Here is a 19942-nt window from a genome sequence, read left to right on the forward strand (position 1 = left end):
GTCTCCAGAGGAGTACATCCGGGACCCCGGGGGGCGTGGCTGGGAGGAGGAGTCTAGAGGTAACGTCCCGGCTCCGCCCACCCGGCGCTGCCCACAGCCAGGCACGCCGGCCGCGCCGTCCATGCCCGCCAGAGGTCGCCCGCTCAGCAAACAGGGTTCTTATTTGGCAAGTGTCTGTCCCGTCCGGCTCCTAGTTCTCGCGAGAGAAAGCGCAAAGCCTGCCGGGAGGGATGAGCTGCAGTCCGTAGGTTTGCCCAAAATGGCAGCCTTGGAGGAGGGGTTCACGTTGTCTGCGGTACCGTTGGGTGCCGGGCCTCACGGACTCCTAGGCGTGGAGCAGAGCGACAAAGCAGACCAGTTTTTAGTGACGGACGGCGGCAGGACCGTCATCCTCTATAAGGTGAGGGTGATGTGGTCGGAGAGCGCCCGCTGAGGTCTCGCCCCCTTCTGAGCACAGAGCCAGAGCTGCAGGTTTCTCACAGCTTCAGAGAGAGATCGTCTAGCGGCTTATTGGAGAGCTGGCTTGGCCTCTTCGGGACGCTGAATGAGGTCTAGTGTAGGACTCGGTTGTTTTTCTGGAGAGAGAGAGACCTTTTTCTGACTTTCAGGCGGCGGAGCGTCTGAGTGCACGTGGGTTAGACGCAGAAAGGAAAGGAAAACCTGGGCTTTCGCTTCGCATCTCCGGGTGATGGCCTTAAGATCCCCTCCTGGGTCTTCAGTTACTCTCGCTGCCCGCAGAAGGGTTGAACAGAGATCGGGCGGGAGAGAGTGACTGGCAGCGTGGGAACAGTGGTTTAACTTTGTGCTCATACACTTTCCCCCTCTCTTTGGGGGAAAAGTTTTGCGCATTGTTTTGCTCGTTTGATTTCTTAGTAGCTTGACGCAATCCTGATTCCGAGTGAGCTGTCAGTTGCCAACTAAAATCCGCTGTAAATCCTGGAGTTGAGTCCTTGGCAGGCTCTATAGGTGCCGCCCCCTTTTTATCCAAACTCTTCACTCAAGACTCCTGAGCAGTTTTGCTTTTAGTAGTCTCGTAGAAAGTAATTATTTTTATCTGGACTGCTGAACATAGTTTCCCGTGTCTTTAAGAAGCTAGCTAGCTACTTTGAAATTTTGGGAACAGGTTGCCAACATTCCCTGTAGTGTTTGCCGGTGTTGACTCTTTCTGATGACACTGTTGGTTTTTACCTCCACCATCGGGTGGACTTAAAATTTACAGTGACTGGAATTGGCATGATCCCAGGTATACCTGCTCAGTTTCCCATGCCCCGTTCAAAGGCACAGTGGAATCCCATTTTTTAAAATGTACTATTTACTAAAAAGTGTTGTTAATTTACTTTTCTCTTTTAGTAACTTAGTTACATTTTCATTTTAATTAATTTTTTAAAGTTTTTTATTTTTTAAAGAATATTTATTTGAGAAAGAGGGAGAAGCAGACTGCTGCTGAGCTGGGAGGCTGATGGGGGGAGCGGGCAGGTCATCCCGGGGACTCAGAGATCATGACCCTAGCCAAAGACAGAGGCTTAACCAATTGAGCCACCCAGTCACCCCAAGTTTTTTGTTGTGTGTGTGTGTGTTTTAAACATTTTATTTATTTATTTGATGGAGAGAGAGACAGCAGAGAGAGACAGTGAGAGCGGGAACACAAACAGGGAAGTGGGAGAGGGAGAAACAGGCTTCCCGCTGAGCAAGCCTGATGCAGGGCTCGGATCCCAGGGTCCTGGGATCATGGCCAGAGGCCGAAGGCAGACTCTTAACAACTGAGCCATCCAGGCACCCTGGCACCCCAAGCTTTTTATATGTGTAGTAAAATACAACATGCAGTTTACTGTTAACTATTTTTTGAGTATATTGTACAGTGTATTAAGTATGTTTATGTTGTGCAGCCTTCACATCATCCGTCTCCCAAACCCTTCATCTTGAAAAACTAAATAAGAAGTAACTCCCCATTCCCCCAACCCCTGACACCACCATTCACTTTCTGTCTTAAAGTGGAATCGTACAGTGTTTGCCTTTTTTGTGATTACTTACTTTTTTACTTTAGGAAATTTATTTTTTTTTAATATATTTTTAAAGATTTTATTTATTTATTTGACAGATCACAAGTAGGCAGAGAGGCAGGCAGAGAGAGGGGGAAGCAGGCTCCATGCTGAGCAGAGAGCCTGATGTGGGGCTCCATCCCAGGACCCTGGGATCATGACCCGAGCTGAAGGCAGAGGCTTAACCCACTGAGCCACCCAGGTGCCCCACTTTAGGAAATTTATTAAATGTTATTATTTTAATTCTTATTTTCTTTGTCTTGATTGTAAATTTAATTGCTCTAATATCTGAAATTGAGTTTTTGAATATTTTATGTTGCCTTGATTTTACTAGGTTTCTGATCAGAAACCCTTGGGAAGCTGGTCGGTGAAACAAGGTCAAATTATAACATGTCCAGCTGTATGCAACTTTCAAACTGGAGAGTATATTGTTGTACATGATAATAAGGTGAGATTTAAAACTTTTTATATAATGTATGCAACAAATCAAATGTCGATTTATTAACTATTTGTGTTAAATGTAAGTGGAAATTGGAATGCTTTTTTAACTTGTGTGTATTGATTTAAGGTTTTGAGAATATGGAGTAATGAAGACGTAAACCTGGATAAAGTATTTAAAGCTACAGTAAGTCTTTGGATTTTTTTTTTTTTTTTTTTAAGATCTTTATTTATTTGAGAGAAAGAAAGAGAGCACAAGTGGGGAGAAGGAGAAGCAACTCCCGGCTGAGCAGGGAGTCTGATGCGGGGCTCAATCCTAGGACCCCACAATCGTGACCTGAGCTGAAAGGAGACACTTAACTAACTGAGCCACCCAGGCTCACATATTAGTCTTTGGATTTACTAGTATGTCTGTTAGCTTATTGGTGAGATGCAATAATTTGTAATGTAGTATTTTGTTAATCTTAGTATATCTGTGAAAGTGAGCATAAAAGTTATATCAGCTTTTCATTCTAGTTATTTTATAGTGTATCTTGGAACACATCTTAGTTCATTAATGTGTTAGAAAATAGAAACTTTATTATTACATGAGATTAAGGATTTAAATAATTCCTGAATGGTACTTCCATAAGTTTAGATGTTTATGATGTGTCCCTTGTGAGAACTTCACTGTACCCTTTCTTAAAATAGGTAGAACAGACCCTGCTGATTTTATTATATAGCTTAAGAGTGTACAGAATGCAGTAAGAAAGAACCTTGAGTATCTGTGCCTTTTCTACTAATGACCTAAGTGTGTGTGTGTGTGTGTGTGTTTAAAGATCTATTTATTTGAGAGACAGAGCACGTGCAAGTGGTCGGGGGTGGTGGAAGGGAGAGAGAGAATCTCAAGCAGACCCCTCTGAGCATGGAGCCAGAGACAGGGCTGGATTTCACAACCCTGAGATCATGGCTTGAGCCGAAATCAAGAGTCATAAGCTTAACAGATCAAGCCACCCAGGCACTCCTAACCTAAAGTGTGTTAATTAACTTTTCTTACTTAAAAATGAGGGTCTCAAACTAGGGTAACCTTGAAAGTTCTTTCCAGTTCTAAATGTCTAACTAAATATAATTGGTAGATTTTAGAAGTGGCACATGATAGAACTGATTGAGATGTAATGACAGTTACCACTTGGACCCTTGAAACTTCTACCTAGCTAACCGTTGTCTCCTGGCCCCAGTCTTTTTATTCACCTTGCAGTAACATGATCCTTAATTTTACAGTGGAGTTAACTTCTTTTCTTGGGCTTACAGGCTGTAGTTGCAATTATGGCATCAGTCTTTATCTAGCCCCAGAACTGCTTAAAACTGCATTAGTGGTGTCATTTATACCTCTCCCCACCTTCAAGTTTTGAGAGCCAGGTGGTAGTCAAAATAAAAGGATAAACCAAAAATGCATAAAAATGATGATTTACGGTTGGCTCAGTCAGTTAAGTGTCAGACTCTTGATTGAGGCTCATGTCATGATCTCAGGGTTGTAGGATCAAGCCCCACATTGGACTCTGCGCTCAGTATAGAGCCTGCTTGATTTCTGTTTCCCTCTCCCTGTGCCCCTCCCTCTGCTCACCCATGCTCTCTCTAAATAAATAAACAAAATCTTCAAATAAATAAATAGATATCTTATAAAGTGATGACTTAAGGGTAAAGCAGGGGACAGGGTAAATGGTATAGGAGCAAAAGGTTTCTGTATGTATTTTATGTTGTACATTTGACTGTGGAACCATATAAAGCTGAATCAAAATGAAAACAAGTCAGTTCTTAAAAATAAACTTTCTGTAAATGTCCTTATTCTCTTAGGGAGCAATTGTTTTAGAATAAAAACTAATGCATTCTTACTTTCTTCTAGTTGTCTGCTGAGATATATAGGATACATTCAATACAAGGGGCAGAACCCTTAGTGCTCTTCAAGGAAGGTGCTGTTCGTGGCTTAGAGGCCTTGCTTGCAGAGCCCCAGCAGAAAATTGAAACTGTTATCTCTGATGAAGAAGTGATTAAGTAAGTTCCAATACTTGTAAGTGAATTTTTTCCGTAATAAAAATCTACTGTTCATATTTTTATAGCATTCTTTGCTTTGATCAAAAGTATTTTGGTTATAAATACAGTAAAAGCTTAATTAAAAACCATTTATATGCCATTGATCAAATTAGCATCCTCCAAAAGCCTCTGGAGTGATCGGTGATTGCGAAGACTGTATAGGTATGTGAGTCCTGTTTTGATGACAGAAGACTGTATAGGAGTTATTTGAAGATGACGTGGCTAGTGCCATGAGCCCAAAATCTCTCCCTGTTAAATTGCCCTGACTGCCAAGGTCAGAACCCTTACCCCTGAGGACAAGTATAGTTTGTTGTTAGTGACATGATGATAGTCCTTTGAGCACCCTGCTTTCCCAGATTCTGGTATAAAACTGGGAAAATGACTCTCAAATGATAGAAGGAAATTTCATGATTTCACATTTCTCTAGTCCCCATTTTTTTTTTTTAAGATTTTATTTATTTATTTGTCAGAGAGAGAGATTTTGTACAAACAGGGGGAGTGGCAGGCAGAGGGAGAAACAGACTCCCCGCTGAGCAGGGAGCCGGGTTCAGAGCCTGATCCCCGGACCCTAGGATCATGACTTGAGCCGAAGGTAGACACCTAACCAACTGCACCACCCAGGTGCCCCTCCAGTCCCCATTATTTTATCACATTTCCTATTTAGTTAACTTGCTGCTTCTCCTGGTCCACTTGATGCAAGCTAAATTTCTAAAAGTCAGAAGGAAGCCTTGTATTTAGTGAACAATGTAGAAAATGACCAGGTGTATCTTGGACTGCTCTGTTGAATGGCTCTAATGTGTGAGCAACTGTGTTTGGAGGAAATCTTCAGGCAAAAGGGAAATAGGTAGAGAATATGAGTTCTAGTGGCCACTTTGCCAGAATTTGGCTATGTAGCCTCAGTTACAAGCCCTTTATCTTCCTGTGCCTCCTCTCCAGGCAGGTGAGATCCTAATGTTTTCCTCAGAGCACTAGTCCTAAAAGTGACTGAAAAGGAACGGGAAGGGGAGGAGTCAAATAGCTTGAATAACACTGCCTACTGTTACACACCCACCCCTTTGGAGCTTTACAATTCACATTGTCTTTAAAGCTCTAGGAAAATAAGCAACTTGCATTTAATCCAGAGATTCATTTGGCAGAGAAATACCTACTAATTCTCTGTGAAATGTATTTTGAAACACTGAATTAAGTTCTCTGACATCTCTTTGACTCTAAAAAATTATAGTAGATATTCTTTGAAATTTAGCTTGATAGGTTTCTCTCAGCTGGTGATTTGGCATTTTATAAATTTTCTTCTATTTTTTTTAGGTGGACAAAGATTTTCATGGTATTTAAGCATCCTGTTCTAATTTTTATTACTGAAAAAGTAAGTGGTATCTTTAATTCCTGGCCTATTTTGTGACATTTCAAATTCACATATATTATTTTTAAACTAAAAATGGGCTTTAGTATTTCTCTCAGAAGATTTTTTTATTGTATATCTTTTTTAAATACTAAAAAATCTAGTTACAATGAAATATTTTTTAGAACAATTTTACTTTAATTGGATGAGAGGTTTTTAAGCACTCATTAAAGTAATTAGGAGGGTGACAACTGGCTTTAACATTTAAATATAATTGGTTGAAATGGGAATATTTTTAAATAAAATAACCTTTTTATGTGCAGCATGGAAATTACTTTGCTTACATACAAAAGTTCAACTCACATACCTTAAGCAAATACACGCTCTTACTTGGACAAGAAGAAAAATCTGTTATACAGAGTTTCAGCGCATCTGTGGATCGGAACTTCATCTCTTTGATGTCATTAAGTAAGTATTTTTCTTCAAACTTACAGAGATGATAAATAAAGGATGGTGGGTTTTCTGAGTTAGCATCTGAGGTTTTTTGCAGTTTTCTATTGTAGCACTTCCCTTCCTGTGCTTCCTTCCAAGCATTTGTGCCTTTACTTTTTGCACTTTGCCATATCTGTCATGCATTACGTCACTGGTTCTCTGCAGCTAATTTTTATATCTTAAGATTTATCAGGGCACCTGAGTGCTCGGTCCATTAAGTGTCTGCCTTCAGTTCAGGTCACGATCCTGAGGTCCTGAGACCTCCCAGTCCTGGGCTCCCTCCTCAGCAGAGAGTCTGCTTCTCCCTTTCTCTTTCCCTCTTCCTCTCCCCCTGCCTATGTTTGCTGTTTCTCTCTTTCAAATAAATAAAATCTGTTAAAATATACATATGTATGTATATTTTAACAGGTTTTATTTATATATTAACTATAAATATATAATACACACACACACACACACACATATATATATATAAAGCAGTAGTAACATAATACCAATAAAAAAAGGAAAAATCCTTTTTTATTTTTATCATCATAAGGCTAGGTTCTTTGATACTGTAAGTAGTGAAGCATAAAATAACTAAGGCGGCCCTCGTTGGCTTAGTCCATTAAGCATCTGCCTTCAGTTCAGGTTGTGGTCCTGGGGTCCTGGGATCGCGTCCCACCTTGGGATCTCTGCTCACCTGCTTCTCCCTCTCCCTCTGCCTGCTGCTCTGTCTACTTATGCTCACACACACACCCACACACTCTCTCTGTCAAATAAATAAATAAAAACTTTAAAAATAAGTAAATAATAAAATAACGAAGGTTGGTATTGAGTGACCCTTCTAGTTCTCTTTTCTATCCTTAAGATTTAGGGGACCCTTCTTTGAATGATGGTGGAGGCAGGTGAGTTAATGGAATCTAGCAAAGCATTCGTGGCCTATGCCATCCAGCATTTTATAGATTTGTTGATCCCTTGTAGATTATCTGTATCTAATGGTCTAAAGCATAACCCCAATCTTAGGTGACTAGGAAAAAGAAAAATGCCTTTGTGGTGTCCTCTTTATCCTGCCCTTTATGGCTCCTCTTGAAGTTGTTTTGAGAGAATTAAGGGAGGAAAGAACAAGGACAATATTTTCATAGTATGACAATTTAAAAATCTTAATATCTTTTTTTTATTGGTTTCAGAGGTAGAATTTAGTGATTCATTAGTTGCATATAACACCCAGTGCTCATTACATCAAGTACCCTCCTTAATGCCCATCACCGAATTATCCCTTCCTCCCACCCCAGTTAAAAAATCTGTGAGATTTTTTAATGTGCAAATGTTTGCAATGGCTATTTTTTTTTTTTTAAAGATTTTATTTATTTATTTGACAGAGATCACAAGTAGACGGAGAGGAAGGCAGAGAGAGAGAGGGAAGCAGGCTTCCTGCTGAGCAGAGAGCCCGATGCGGGACTCGATCCCAGGACCCTGAGATCATGACCTGAGCCGAAGGCAGCGGCTTAACCCACTGAGCCACCCAGGCGCCCCTGCAATGGCTATTAAGAAAAAGTTCCCATCATTTATTTTATCTAGAAGATCTTTGGAATTCGCTTAATGCCTTTGCTTAAGAGGGACTGGTTTTCTTATAGTTTAATCTGTAAGATATACTTAGTGATTTGGCTTGGTTTGGTTTAGTTTTTTTTTTTTTTTTAAAGATTTTATTTATTTATTTGACAGAGAGAGATCACAAGTAGGCAGAGAGGCAGGCAAAGAGGGAGAGAGGAGGAAGCAGGCTCCCTGCTGAGCAGAGAGCCTGATGCGGGACTCGATCCCAGGACTCTAAGATCATGACCTGAGCTGAAGGCAGAGGCTTAACCCACTGAGCCACCCAGGCACCCCTAGTTTGGTTTTTTAAGTAGGCTTCATGCCCATCATGGGGCTTGACTTCACAACTGAGATTAAGAATTGCATACTCTACAAACTAAGCCAGCCAGGTGCCCCAGATACTCTTATTGCTGAATGAAAGTTTATGAGTTAAGTTTTAGCTTACTGAATGAATACTGTAATAAGGGAATCTGAACCAAAGGTCATAAAATCTTCCTGTAGCATAACTAGAACCACAATAAAATTGCCAAAATTCAGTTGACATGTCAAAAAACCAGCAATTTCATATGGTTTTCATATAAGATTATTATTCATAATTAATGTTGAATGTGAGGTATATCCTTTTAGTGACTAGATTGTCTGTATTCCTGCAGTTCCCTCGCATATTCTAAGTTGTAATGAGTATTTAGCTGTTGTGACATTTCTTACTGAGAGATTTAATAATAATATTCCTCCCTCAAGTTTAGGTTTGTAGTACAATTTAAGGGAAAGCATAGAGTGGTATGATTTTGAATCTGTTTATTTTTCTAGTTGTATCCTATATGAAATTGATACAACTTACAAACAACCTAGTACTTTGAACTGTAACAGATACAGAGCTGTCCTTTATCTGATAATAGCAAATACTTGTTTCCAACAGGCTCTGATGGATGTATATATGAAACCTTGGTACCAATACATCCACGTGACCCAGAGAAAGATCAGAGGGTGGTTAGATCACTGTTGCTCAAGACTGTGGTGTCTGGTGATGCTCGAAATGGTGTTGCACTCACCGTCCTGGATCAAGATCATGTAGCGGTCCTAGGACCACCGCTGCCGTCTTCCAAGGGTGACTGAAATCTGATCCATTAAGAAGTCCTTTGGATTTTTCCTTCAAAGTGTGCCTTTTAGTCTTTTTCTTTTTTATTTATTATCACCCATTAATTTTCTTTAGCATCATAATCAAATTATTTTTGTAGCTTCCTAACTCTCCTTGAATAGGCCTTTGATTTCATCTTACATTAGTTACTTTTTTAAAGTTTGTTTATTTTATTTATTTGTGTATTTACTTATTTACCTATTTATTTTTACTTATTTCTACACCCAACACTCAAACTTAAAACCCTGAGATCAAGAGTCACATATTCTGTTGACTGAGCCTGCCAGGTGCCCCGTCTTTTAGAAATATTCCTTGTATCACTACCTTGCCTATGATTAATGTCTTAAAGGAATAAAAACTGCCAATATCTGTGCCAGCCCGTAGGCATTTGATCATCGGTAAGCCTTGTGGTAGGGATTCGAATTCATAGCCTTTCAGCAGAAAGGAAATCCACTAGACTTGGACAACCTGATATTCAGGAACTGCTAATAGGCTTTTTCATCTCTGACATCAGAGCATCATTCTCCTTTCCACCTCCTCTTGCCCCCAGATAACCCCTCCACACACACACAGACTTACTGTCTATCACAAAAAATACATTTGTTCTGGCCAGTGTGAGATTAGGGTCTTTCAGGCAACACTATGAAACTCAGAATCTTTTGTCTAGTATTAAGGTCTCTCCATAGTCTAGACCTCATCCACTCTTTCCAGTCTCTTTTCTCAGTTTCTGAGCAAGAATCTTTTGATTTATTCATCCCAGGCTGCCTACTGACTGTACTCTTAACCTGTCCATCGTAGTCCGTGTACTTTGTTCTTACGTTTCTCCCTCTTAAGATAGGAGCTACTAGTTACAGCACAGCTATCCTGCGCAGGGCATTTTATGTATATTATCTTGTTTGTATCATTTAATCTTTCAGCAACACTAGGAAACAAAGTAGTTACTAACAGCAGTCCTGTTTTACAAGTCAGCAGACAGGTATTGGATAACTAAGTAGGGTGACCTTTTTTACCCAGGCCACAGACCTTACTGATCTCCTGTCCCGGCACTTTGTCACTTTACCATGCTGTGCTTCTCTCGCCCCTACCGGCATCCCTCTTCTGGGTCCTGCTCTAATCACCAAAGCCCGGTAACTACTGTTAGAGCTTCCTGTGGCTCTTTCTAGACATGGGTACAAGCACATGTGTACAAGCAAATACTACTACTTAACTTTTCTTTCCTCTTCTTTTTACATGTATAGTAGCAAACCATTCACACTTGTGCACCTTATTTATTCACTTACTGAGGGATCGTAGAGCCCTTTCCATATCAACATTTATTACTAATTTACTATTATTGTTATTATTAACACTTTATTTTTTTAGAGCAGTTTAAGGTTCACAGCAAAATTGAGGGGAAGGTATGTAGATATCCCATATGCCCGCTGCCCTCACCCATGTTCACTTCTTGTCATAAGATCTCATTTCCTTGAGTTTCTGTGGCAATCACTCTCTTCATTACTCATTTTATACCTAATAAAACAAGACTTACATGTTTAAGTGTGAGTCTCCCTAATCTCCTCACTTCCTTCCCCATCACCCTCAGCGTCACATGTTTATGTGTGGTACAGCTCTGAATTTGTCTGTCTGTCTTTGTAGAATGCGTCTCCATCTGGAACACAAAATTTCAAACACTACAGGCTTCCAAAGAACTACCACAGGGGACCAGTGGTCAAGTAAGTTTTTGGTTTTGGGGATTTTCAAATTTAGTTACTTTTGTGCATGATAAATACAGTATAAAGGAAGAGACTTCGTATTTTAATAATTTAGCAGTTTTTTATTAAATTGAGAAAATAATTTTTACTTGCAAGATTATATTTAATTTGGTTATTGTTTCAATTTTTGTTAAGTTTGTCACTTTCAATTATAGGCTATTTTATTTTATTTATTTATTTATTTATTTTTTAAAATTTTTATTTATTTATTTGACAGAGAGAGATCACAAGTAGGCAGAGAGGCAGGCAGAGAGAGAGAGGGGGAAGCAGGCTCCCTGTCAAGCAGAGAGCCTGATGTGGGGCTCGATCCCAGGACCCCGGGATCATGACCTGAGTGAAGGCAGAGGCTTAACCCACTGAGCCACGCAGGCGCCCCATATAGGCAATTTTAGATCAAGGAAGAACAATGAGCAAATAAAACGTAGCTGCTCTTTGGTTTGAAGTTTTTACTTTTTTTTTTTTAAGATTTTATTTATTTATTTGATAGAGAGCACAAGTAGGCAGAGAGGCAGGCAGAGAGTGGGGGGGCAGGCTTCCTGCTGAGCAGAGAGCCCGATGTGGGGCTCGATCCCAGGACCCTGGGATCATGACCTGAGCCAGAAACAGAGGCTTCAACCCACTGAGCCACCCAGGTGCCCCTGAAGTTTTTACTTTTGTATTTCTTTATAAATATTTCTGTTTATTATTATTATTTTTTAGAGATTTTATTTGTTTGTTGGACAGAGAGATCACAAGTAGGCAGAGAGGCAGGCAGGTGGAGGGGGAAGCAGGCTCCCCGCTGAGCAGAGAGCCTGATACGGGGCTCGATCCCATGAGCCTGAGATCATGACCTGAGTTGAGGGCAGAGGCTTAACCTACTGAGCCACCCAGGTGCCCCTTTATTATTATTTTTTTTAAGTATTCTCTATATCTAGTGTGGGGCTTGAACTCAAAACTTCGAGACCAAGAGTCACATGCTCTACTGACTAAGCCAGCCAGGAGCCCCATTCCAGTTCCACTTGTATTTTGAACCATACACCAGGGCTGTTACTTTTCTTAGGAAATTAGTCTTTTAGGTTACATGGTTAACATTATCATGGAGTTACATAAGGATTATTTTTTTAAGATTTATTTCTGTATTTATTTGAGGGACAGAGACAAAGAGAGGGAGGGCAGGCACAAGCACAGTGAGGGGCAAAGGGAGAGGAGAGAGAGAATCTCAAGTAGACTCCCCGCTGAGTGCAGAAGCCACTACGGGACTCCATCCCAGGGTCCTGAGATCATGACCTGAGCTGAAATGAAGAGTTGGATGCTTAACTGACTGAGCCACTCAGGCGCCACTTACATAAGAATTATTGAAGAGTTTAAATGTTAGCCAGCCAGACCAAACTTCTGAGGCAGGGGTCCTTGTCTATTTTGTTACCCATTTTTTCTTCAGTGTCTATCAAAGGTGCCCATAAGGATTGGTTGTTTAGTGAATGCATTTTCATATATAAGTAAAATGTAATCAAGGTAATGTGATGTTAAGATAGTTGTAATTAGGGGCACCTGGGTGGCTCAGTGGGTTGGGCCTCTGCCTTCGGCTCGGGTCGTGATCTCGGGATCCTGGGATCGAGCCCCGCATCGGGCTCTCTGCTCAGCAGGGAGCCTGCTTCCTCCTCTCTCTCTGCCTGCCTCTCTGCCTACTTGTGATCTCTCTCTGTCAAATAAATAAATAAAATCTTTAAAAAAAAAAAAAAGATAGTTGTAATTAGAGCATAAGGAGTCTAGATTTCACAGCATGCAATATGATTTTATATTGAAACAAATAATAACAAAATTAACCACTTACAGTTCTACCACTCTAACAAACTTGTTTGATTTCCATGTTCCTTTAAGCTTTTTGTTCATATATCCATCTTACATTTTACCGTTTTAAAAAGTGGAGTGATAAGATAGAAACAATGTTAGCAGCAGCCCTTTCTCCCCATGGGTGCTGTCCCCGTGCTTTAATAAAAATCACCTTTCTGCACCAAAACAAAAACAAAAACATTAAATTCTGCTTTTATCACCTAGCACATCATTAACAGAGTGCCCTGTTACGGTACCCTTGGTAATTATTACATTAATAGGTGTATAACAGTGGCAATATTACTTTTAAATAATTATTTTAAATGCATATGTTGATCAAATTTTTTAGGAGTAAAGCGTATTCTTCAAATTATGCTTTATTCAGACGCGGGCAAAAATAAGAGCTGTGTAAACCTACTCAGTTAGTAGGTTGTACATGTGAGATTATTCTGGAAAGTTGCTTAACTTTGTTTTGTCATTTTTTTTTTTGTTAAGATTCCTCATACCATAAATTATTGTTATAAATGCAACTCAGATCTTAGAAGTGGAAAAAAAAAATTGCTTACTTTTTTCCTTTTTAAAAAGATTTTATTTATTTATTTGACAGAGAGAGAAACAGTGAGAGAGGGGATACAAGCAGGGGGAGTGGGAGAGGGAGAAGCAGGCTTCCTGATGAACAGGGAGCCTGGTACGGGGCTCAATCCCAGGACCCTGGGATCATGACCTGAGCCTAAGGCAGATGCTTAATGACTGAGACACCCAGGCGCCCCTGCTTACGTTTTTTATAACATTTTTTTGTAGCTCTGGTATTATGGGGAAAATTTATTTGTGCTACATGGAAAATTTCTTACGGTGATTCCGTACAAGTGTGAAGTATCTTCATTAGCAGGTGCTCTTGGAAAACTCAAGCATAGTCAAGATCCAGGTAGGAACTTCCGTTTGTGGTTTGGTTTTGATTTTGTTTTTTAAGTAACCTCTCTCTATATCCATTGTGGGTCTTGAACCTGAGATCAAGAGTTGCATGCACTACTGACTGAGCCAGCCAGGTGCCCTAGGACCTTCTGTTTTTTTACTAAGATAAACCATTTTATTAACTTCCAGTTTGATGTAGATCAGTTTGCAGAACCTGTTTTTGATGTTGAAATTTGCCACAATTATTGAAGTTTCCTTGACCCAGGTGTCTACCTTGGGAACAGTCTCCATTGCAGATGCTGCTGCAGACTGAAGATCTAAACACCAGGGTTCTGACATCAGGGGCAGTGGGAGAGTCCAGACAAAATGATTAATAGTTTTACCCTTCCAGGCTTATCAGTGGTCTCCTCTCTTGGCTTAATGTTACTGGCACATAGCTTTATACTGTATTATGATGTACTGATCTGGTGTTCTCAAGGGAATTCAGTGATCTTTAAACAGTGATCTTAAACTGCGCGCAAATGGTCATTTTTTGTTCTTTGATTGGTTGGCAAAATACAGTAAGTCAAAAAATTCCAGAAATTGTATGCTTTGTGTTTTCTTAGGCACTCAGACTGTGCCTCACTTTGTAAACTGGGAAACATCTCGGGGACATAGATTTGGATCCCAGAACTCAGAGCAGTCAAAGAGAATTGTAAGTTTGGTAGTTGAAATAGAAATGTTAATGCAAATGTTGGGGGGGGGGGAGAAAGAAAAAAAAGAAAAGGTCGAATTACCTTAATGATTCACATCTGTACAATGCTTATAGCTTTGATCTTTTTTTTTTTTTTAATTTTTATTTATTTGACAGATCACAAGTAGGCAGAGAGGCAGGCAGAGAGGGATGGGGAAGCAGGCTCCCTGCTGAGCAGAGATCCTGATGCGGGGCTCAATCCCAGGACCCTGAGATCATGACCTGAGCCTTAGGCAGAGGCTTAACCCTCTGAGTCACCCAGCCGCCCTTGATCTTTTTAAAAAAGATTTTGTTGAGAGAGCGCGTGCGCACGCATGTACATGTGACCCGAGGGAGGATGCTGTGGGAGAGGGAGAAGCAAATTCCCCACTGAGCAGGGAGCCCAATGTAGGACTTGATCCCAGGACCCTGAGATCATGGCGTGAGCCGAAGGCAGACACTCAATGACTGAGCCACCCAGGCGCCCCTATAGCTTTGATCTTAATGACAGAGCAATTTGAATCTTGAACCCACTAACCTGACATCTTTTATCCAGAAATGACATGTGTAGTGTAGTAGTTAATTATTATGGGCATATGTACGTTTAAGACACAGATATGAAAATGGGCAGTTTGCAATTAATAATAATGCCTTCCTGAGAGTAGAGATTTTGTGTTTAAGAAACAAATACATTAAAAGTCTTAAAGGTATTTAAATTAGTTGCAATAAATCTACTTTTCACTATAACCAAATTAAAATAGTTTAAAAAGTTTTTGATTAGAGCATACGTATGCTATTCTAGACTCTTTAAGACACCTTATATTCTCCTAAATATATTTTGGATCTTTGGCATTGTTTTGAGATCCTCATTAATTTACTTAATTCCAGTTAAGGAGAAGAAAACCTGAAGTGAATGTACAGAATCCAGCATCCAGCCAACTTCTATCTGCTATAAAGGTAAATACAGTATTAAAAATACCAAAAATCAGCTCAAGTGGTTAAAAGAAATCCCATCTACATTCATTCATTCTTACTTTTATGATCATTTTTTTTTTTGTATCTGTAGCTAACAGTTGTGTAGTACGTTAAGATTGTCAGAGCTATCTAGTACTTTGGCTTATTTGACTTTTACTAAGTATTTTGTGAGGTCAGTGTGATGGTGGCAGCCTCTTTCCCTTTGCATTGAATATGTTTGTAACTGAGCCTCTTGAAGAATTTGATTTCTAAACTCTGGCATTGTGTTCCGTTTTGTATTTTGTAGTTTGTCTTTGGGCAGTGAGTTGCAGCATGAACTCCAGTTTCGCAGGATTGCATGAATACTGTTAATGATTTAAGAAAATGTTGAGCTAGTGACTTTAAAGTTCAGAGTGACTTTAATGTACCAGACTGAACTGTCTTACTTCTGCCCTTTCAGAAAGATTCAGAAAAACACATTGAAGAAGAACTATGTAAATTTTTGGCTATTAAACCAACACCTGACTTTAATACTATTATTGGAGACATAGTATCAGAACTCCTGGGAAGACACAAAGCAGAACCATCATTTTATCCTCGGAACTCTTTGATGCAGCTTATCCAAACACACGTGCTTTCTCATAGGTAGGTGTTTCTGTATACCACACTTGACATGCAATAACTTCTTTGACCTTGTTTTTTACTTATTTTCATACTGTGAAAAAGCTTATACAGTATTTGCACTTGAGATTTTTCTTAATACACCAGAATGATTCATGATTTTTTTTGTCTTAGCTTATGCCCTGGCTTGATGGAGGCAGCCTTAGAAAAGGCAGATGTACAGATGTTACAGCTCTGTCTACAACAGTTCCCTGACATTCCTGAATCAGTCACCTGTGCTTGCTTAAAAATTTTCTTGAGGTAAGTTAGAAGCTGAAGGTCCTTTTTCATTACTGCATTTTTAATCTTTTACATTACTTGATTTCTGAAACTTTGAATGCCTACAAAATGAACATTTGTCCAGTGAGATCATGCAGTGATTAGAATTCATTTCTCGCTTTCAATGAACACGATAGCATTAGTGATGGCAGTCTTCAAGAAGTAGAAATCAATATGGAATCAGTTTCTGACTATAGTGATTCTGTGCAAGAGGAGAAAATGGAAGAGCAAACGAAAGTTCTTCACAATGGCTTCAATGCTGAAGAAGAAAACTGTGGTAACTGTGATCGGGAGTTAAACAAAAAGCCTCAGGATGCAGCAGAGGAGACCACGTCGTGCCCTGTGATACCAAAGAGAGCAGCTCTTCTGTATCCTTTGAAATAATTTCCCCCGCATTGTCTCTTTCCCTACACTCAAGTGCTGAGCAGCAACTAGGGAGTAAATAGATCATTTCAGTAGTTTTCTGTTTTTCGGTTTTTTTCAGTTTCTGCTGGAAAATGGAGTACAGTCAGTGCTCTATGCAAACAGCTTTCTTAAACCTGATTTAAGAAGCTTTGTGAAGGCAGAAACTTTATTGATTCTAAAAATTAATATTCTGGATAAATACTAATTACAGGAGTGAAGTATCCCAAATGACCTCTGGTATTTATGAGAAAGTTCAGTGATAGAACTCTTTGAGAAAAGTAAAACTTCTTACAAATTTAGAAGAGATATCACTGGGGAAAGGAGTTACTCATAATTTCAGTGGAAAAGCCTTTATTTATTGAAACAAGGTTTTCCTTTAGTCCTAAGTAGAAATGCAATTCTTCATTCGGCTTACAGCGAAATGTTTCTTCTGCCTCACTTGAAAGACATTCCAGCACAACATGTCACTGTAAGTGTTCTTAGCATCTTATATAATTTTATTTCTGCTTTATTTATTTTTTTAAAGACTTTATTTATTTGAGAGCGAGCGAGCATGCATCAGATGGGGGAAGGTCAGAGGGAGAAGCAAACTCTCCACTCTCCGGGGAGCTTCATGGGGGGCGGGGTGGAGGCGGGGGAGGCTTGATCCTTGGGCCCTATGATCATGACCTGAGCTGAAGGCAGACACTTAACTGACTGAGGCACCCAGGCACCCCTTATTTCTGGTGTACATTTTCCTGCTTAACTCTAACCAGCTTTAGGGCATTTTTGAAAGGTTATCAGGTTCTTTCATGTGAATAAGAGGTTTCCCAGCCCCACCCTGAAAAATAGTGCCTAGGAGACAGTAACTTTTGGTTGGCAGATCTTAGCATATTCCTGGTGCCAAGCCTGAAGGCCAGGTTAATCCATCTAAGTTAAAAGCAAGTGTCTGGCTGGCTCAGTTGGCAGAGCATGTGATGCTTGCTCTCGGGGTTATGAGTTTGGGCCCATGTTAGGTGTAGAGATTATTTTAAAAATACATATATACATACATAGATACATACACATTTTGGGTGTTTAGTTGTTGTTGTTGTTTTTCTTTAAGTAGAAACTGAAAGTTGCTGAGAGATGGATTTTCTTTTCTACTTACTACTTAAAAACAGAATAAGCTCCCCAGCCACCCCTCCCAAACCAGATGAATTCCTCACTGATGGCAAAGACTGCATTTTATTCATTTTTGTGTCCCCAGGTGTCTAGCATATTTGTTTGATGTGTAACTAAACTCAGTACCTTCTTAATTTTTTTTGGTTCTTTGTTGGCTTTATATAGAGAGAACATTTTTCTATCAAGGTGATAAATTGTCCTTTTTTCCCCTACCCAGCTATTTCTCCAGTATTTGTATTTCCTTTATCTGAAGTGTAGTGAAAATGCTACTATGACTCTTCCTGGGCTACACCCTCCAACCCTGAACCAAGTAAGATCATCTTTTTTTCAATTTATTGTTATACTTTTTATTTTAATTCAAGTATAGGTAACATACAGTATTATACTAGTTTCAGGTATACAGTATAGTGATTCAGCCCTTAACAACATCCAGTGCTCATCATGATCAGGGAACTCTCTTATTCCCCTTCGCCTGTTTACCCCATCCCTCCACCTGCCTACCCTCTGGTAATCAATGGTTGTTCTCTCTAGTTAAGAGGCTGATTTTTGGTTTGTCTCTTTTTTCTTTGTTCATATGTTTTGTAAATTCCCTACATGGGTGAAATCATGTGAAAAAGATTGAGTTATGCTTGTGAAATAAGTGTAAATCGAAGAAGAGTATTTTTTATACTGGTTAGAAATTACTCCATTTCTAAACTTAAATGTTTAGATTTTAGTAAACAAGGCTAATTTTTATAACTGATATAATTCTGGACTTTGTAAAATGAATTAAGCTGAAATTAAATTTAAAATCTTAATTTTCCTTTTCCTGTTTGTCTTCAGATTATGGATTGGATATGTCTACTTCTGGATGCTAACTTTACTGTTGTTGTAATGATACCAGAAGCAAAAAGGCTACTGTTGAGTCTTTACAAGTTTGTGAAATCCCAGGTGTGTGATTATTTGATATATACCGAGTTTCATTAGTACCCAAGTTATCACTTAAATTATAATTTATTCTTAAAATTTTTATCTTGGAATAGTTATAAGTGGTCATGGAGGATTTGTAGTTGTAAAAGTTATGGTAAAAGTTACTCCGAAACTTTTTTCTTTAGGTTTGCATTTGTTCCGAGCTCAACAAGATTGAAGTAAGTTTTCGTGAGCTGCAGAAATTAAATCAAGAAAAGAACAATAGAGAATTATATTCAATTGAAGTGCTGGAACTCTTCTGATATAACCAGTTCTCCTTCACAGACGTTTTATGAGCCTCTTTTATCTGATTTCTTCCTGCTCATCCAGGCAAGGGATGTGTTTTGTTTGTGACTCTCGCTGTCAGTGACAAGAGAAATGTGTCAGCTAGTACCTGGGCCGTCACTTACGGATGCTTCTGGGTTGGACTGTAGGTTTCACGTGAACCTATTTTAGTTTATAGACATTGGTGGGGAGAGGTTCCGAAGCTTTTTTTAAATATGTAACTGAGCTGATTTTAAGTAAACTTATTTGTGTATTGATAAAAATCTGATTTCTTACCATGTTTTTTGATTAGTTCTTCATTTAGTTAAAAAAAAAAATCACCATAGAAACGGTGATTTTAAGAAGAATGTAGTTTTATCAGAGTCAGAAGCTGTCCCAGTGCGTCTAAGCTCTCGGGCGACAAAGGAGGTGAATTCTGTAAGCAGCGTGGGGAAGGGTCTTCATACAGACATATGCTTCTCTTCGGCCACTTCCTTCTGTACTTTACCTGCTTCCACTTACGTCTTTACATGCTCAGGTGTTGAACAATACCTCCTTCTATTTATTATATCTCAGATTATCTTCATGATTAGTTGGTAATTTAAGTTTCTCTTCTGAAAATAGTTTTTTATAGGTTGACTGACCATAGAATTTCCCATTTTAATTCTTTGGATTTAGGGCAAGTGAGGGACTTTATGTAGACAAAATGGTATTTTGTTTCTTGAAAAGAAACTCAAATTTATCTTTGGTAAAAGTGAAATAATTCTTTCAGGTGATGAATAAGATCTCTATAAATAACTTGAAACACTTCTGAGCTGTGCAAGTCTCGGTTAGAATAAGTTAAAAACAAAAATTCCTGTAAATTCTAGTGCAGAAATGCAAGTTCCAGTGTGATTGTAGAGATCAGCGTTACAGAATCCCAGCTACTTAACATAATTTGCATCAGAGAAAGGCTTCATTTTAGGCTGGCACTCTCGGTACACTTTAGTTACAACTATGGCAGATAACAGACCGCTG

The 19942-nt window shown here is 39.3% G+C and overlaps 1 protein-coding gene across 2 annotated transcripts; it reads left to right on the plus strand.

Moving 5' to 3' along the window:
- The first annotated feature begins 207 nt into the window (after window positions 1–207).
- Window positions 208–19226, plus strand: NOL11 (nucleolar protein 11). 2 transcript variants are annotated; one of them, XM_047708136.1, is made up of 18 exons: window positions 208–400; window positions 2374–2487; window positions 2608–2664; window positions 4360–4508; window positions 5853–5910; window positions 6210–6354; window positions 8870–9058; window positions 10724–10800; window positions 13450–13573; window positions 14166–14254; window positions 15161–15229; window positions 15687–15871; window positions 16022–16147; window positions 16303–16533; window positions 16958–17039; window positions 17931–18023; window positions 18536–18643; window positions 18808–19226. In XM_047708136.1, the coding sequence occupies exons 1-18, from the start codon at window positions 260–262 to the stop codon at window positions 18922–18924; spliced, it is 2154 nt and encodes a 717-aa protein (XP_047564092.1). In that variant the 5' UTR covers window positions 208–259; the 3' UTR covers window positions 18925–19226. The 2 variants fall into 2 exon arrangements, with proteins under 2 accessions (XP_047564092.1, XP_047564093.1); XM_047708137.1 differs by having other exon boundaries at window positions 16961–17039.
- The last annotated feature ends 716 nt before the right edge of the window (window positions 19227–19942 follow it).

Source organism: Lutra lutra, chromosome 16 (genome assembly GCF_902655055.1).
Source record: "Lutra lutra chromosome 16, mLutLut1.2, whole genome shotgun sequence".
Taxonomy (NCBI): Eukaryota; Metazoa; Chordata; class Mammalia; order Carnivora; family Mustelidae; genus Lutra; species Lutra lutra.

Bases quoted from the DNA above. Each gene is read 5' to 3' on its own strand.
- NOL11 (XM_047708136.1), top strand. From the start codon at position 260: ATGGCAGCCTTGGAGGAGGGGTTCACGTTGTCTGCGGTACCGTTGGGT. The intron at 10,801-13,449 runs GTAAGTTTTTGG...ATTTTTTTGTAG, and splicing joins CACAGGGGACCAGTGGTCAA to CTCTGGTATTATGGGGAAAA. The intron at 16,534-16,957 runs GTATCCTTTGAA...TTTAGTCCTAAG, and splicing joins CCAAAGAGAGCAGCTCTTCT to TAGAAATGCAATTCTTCATT.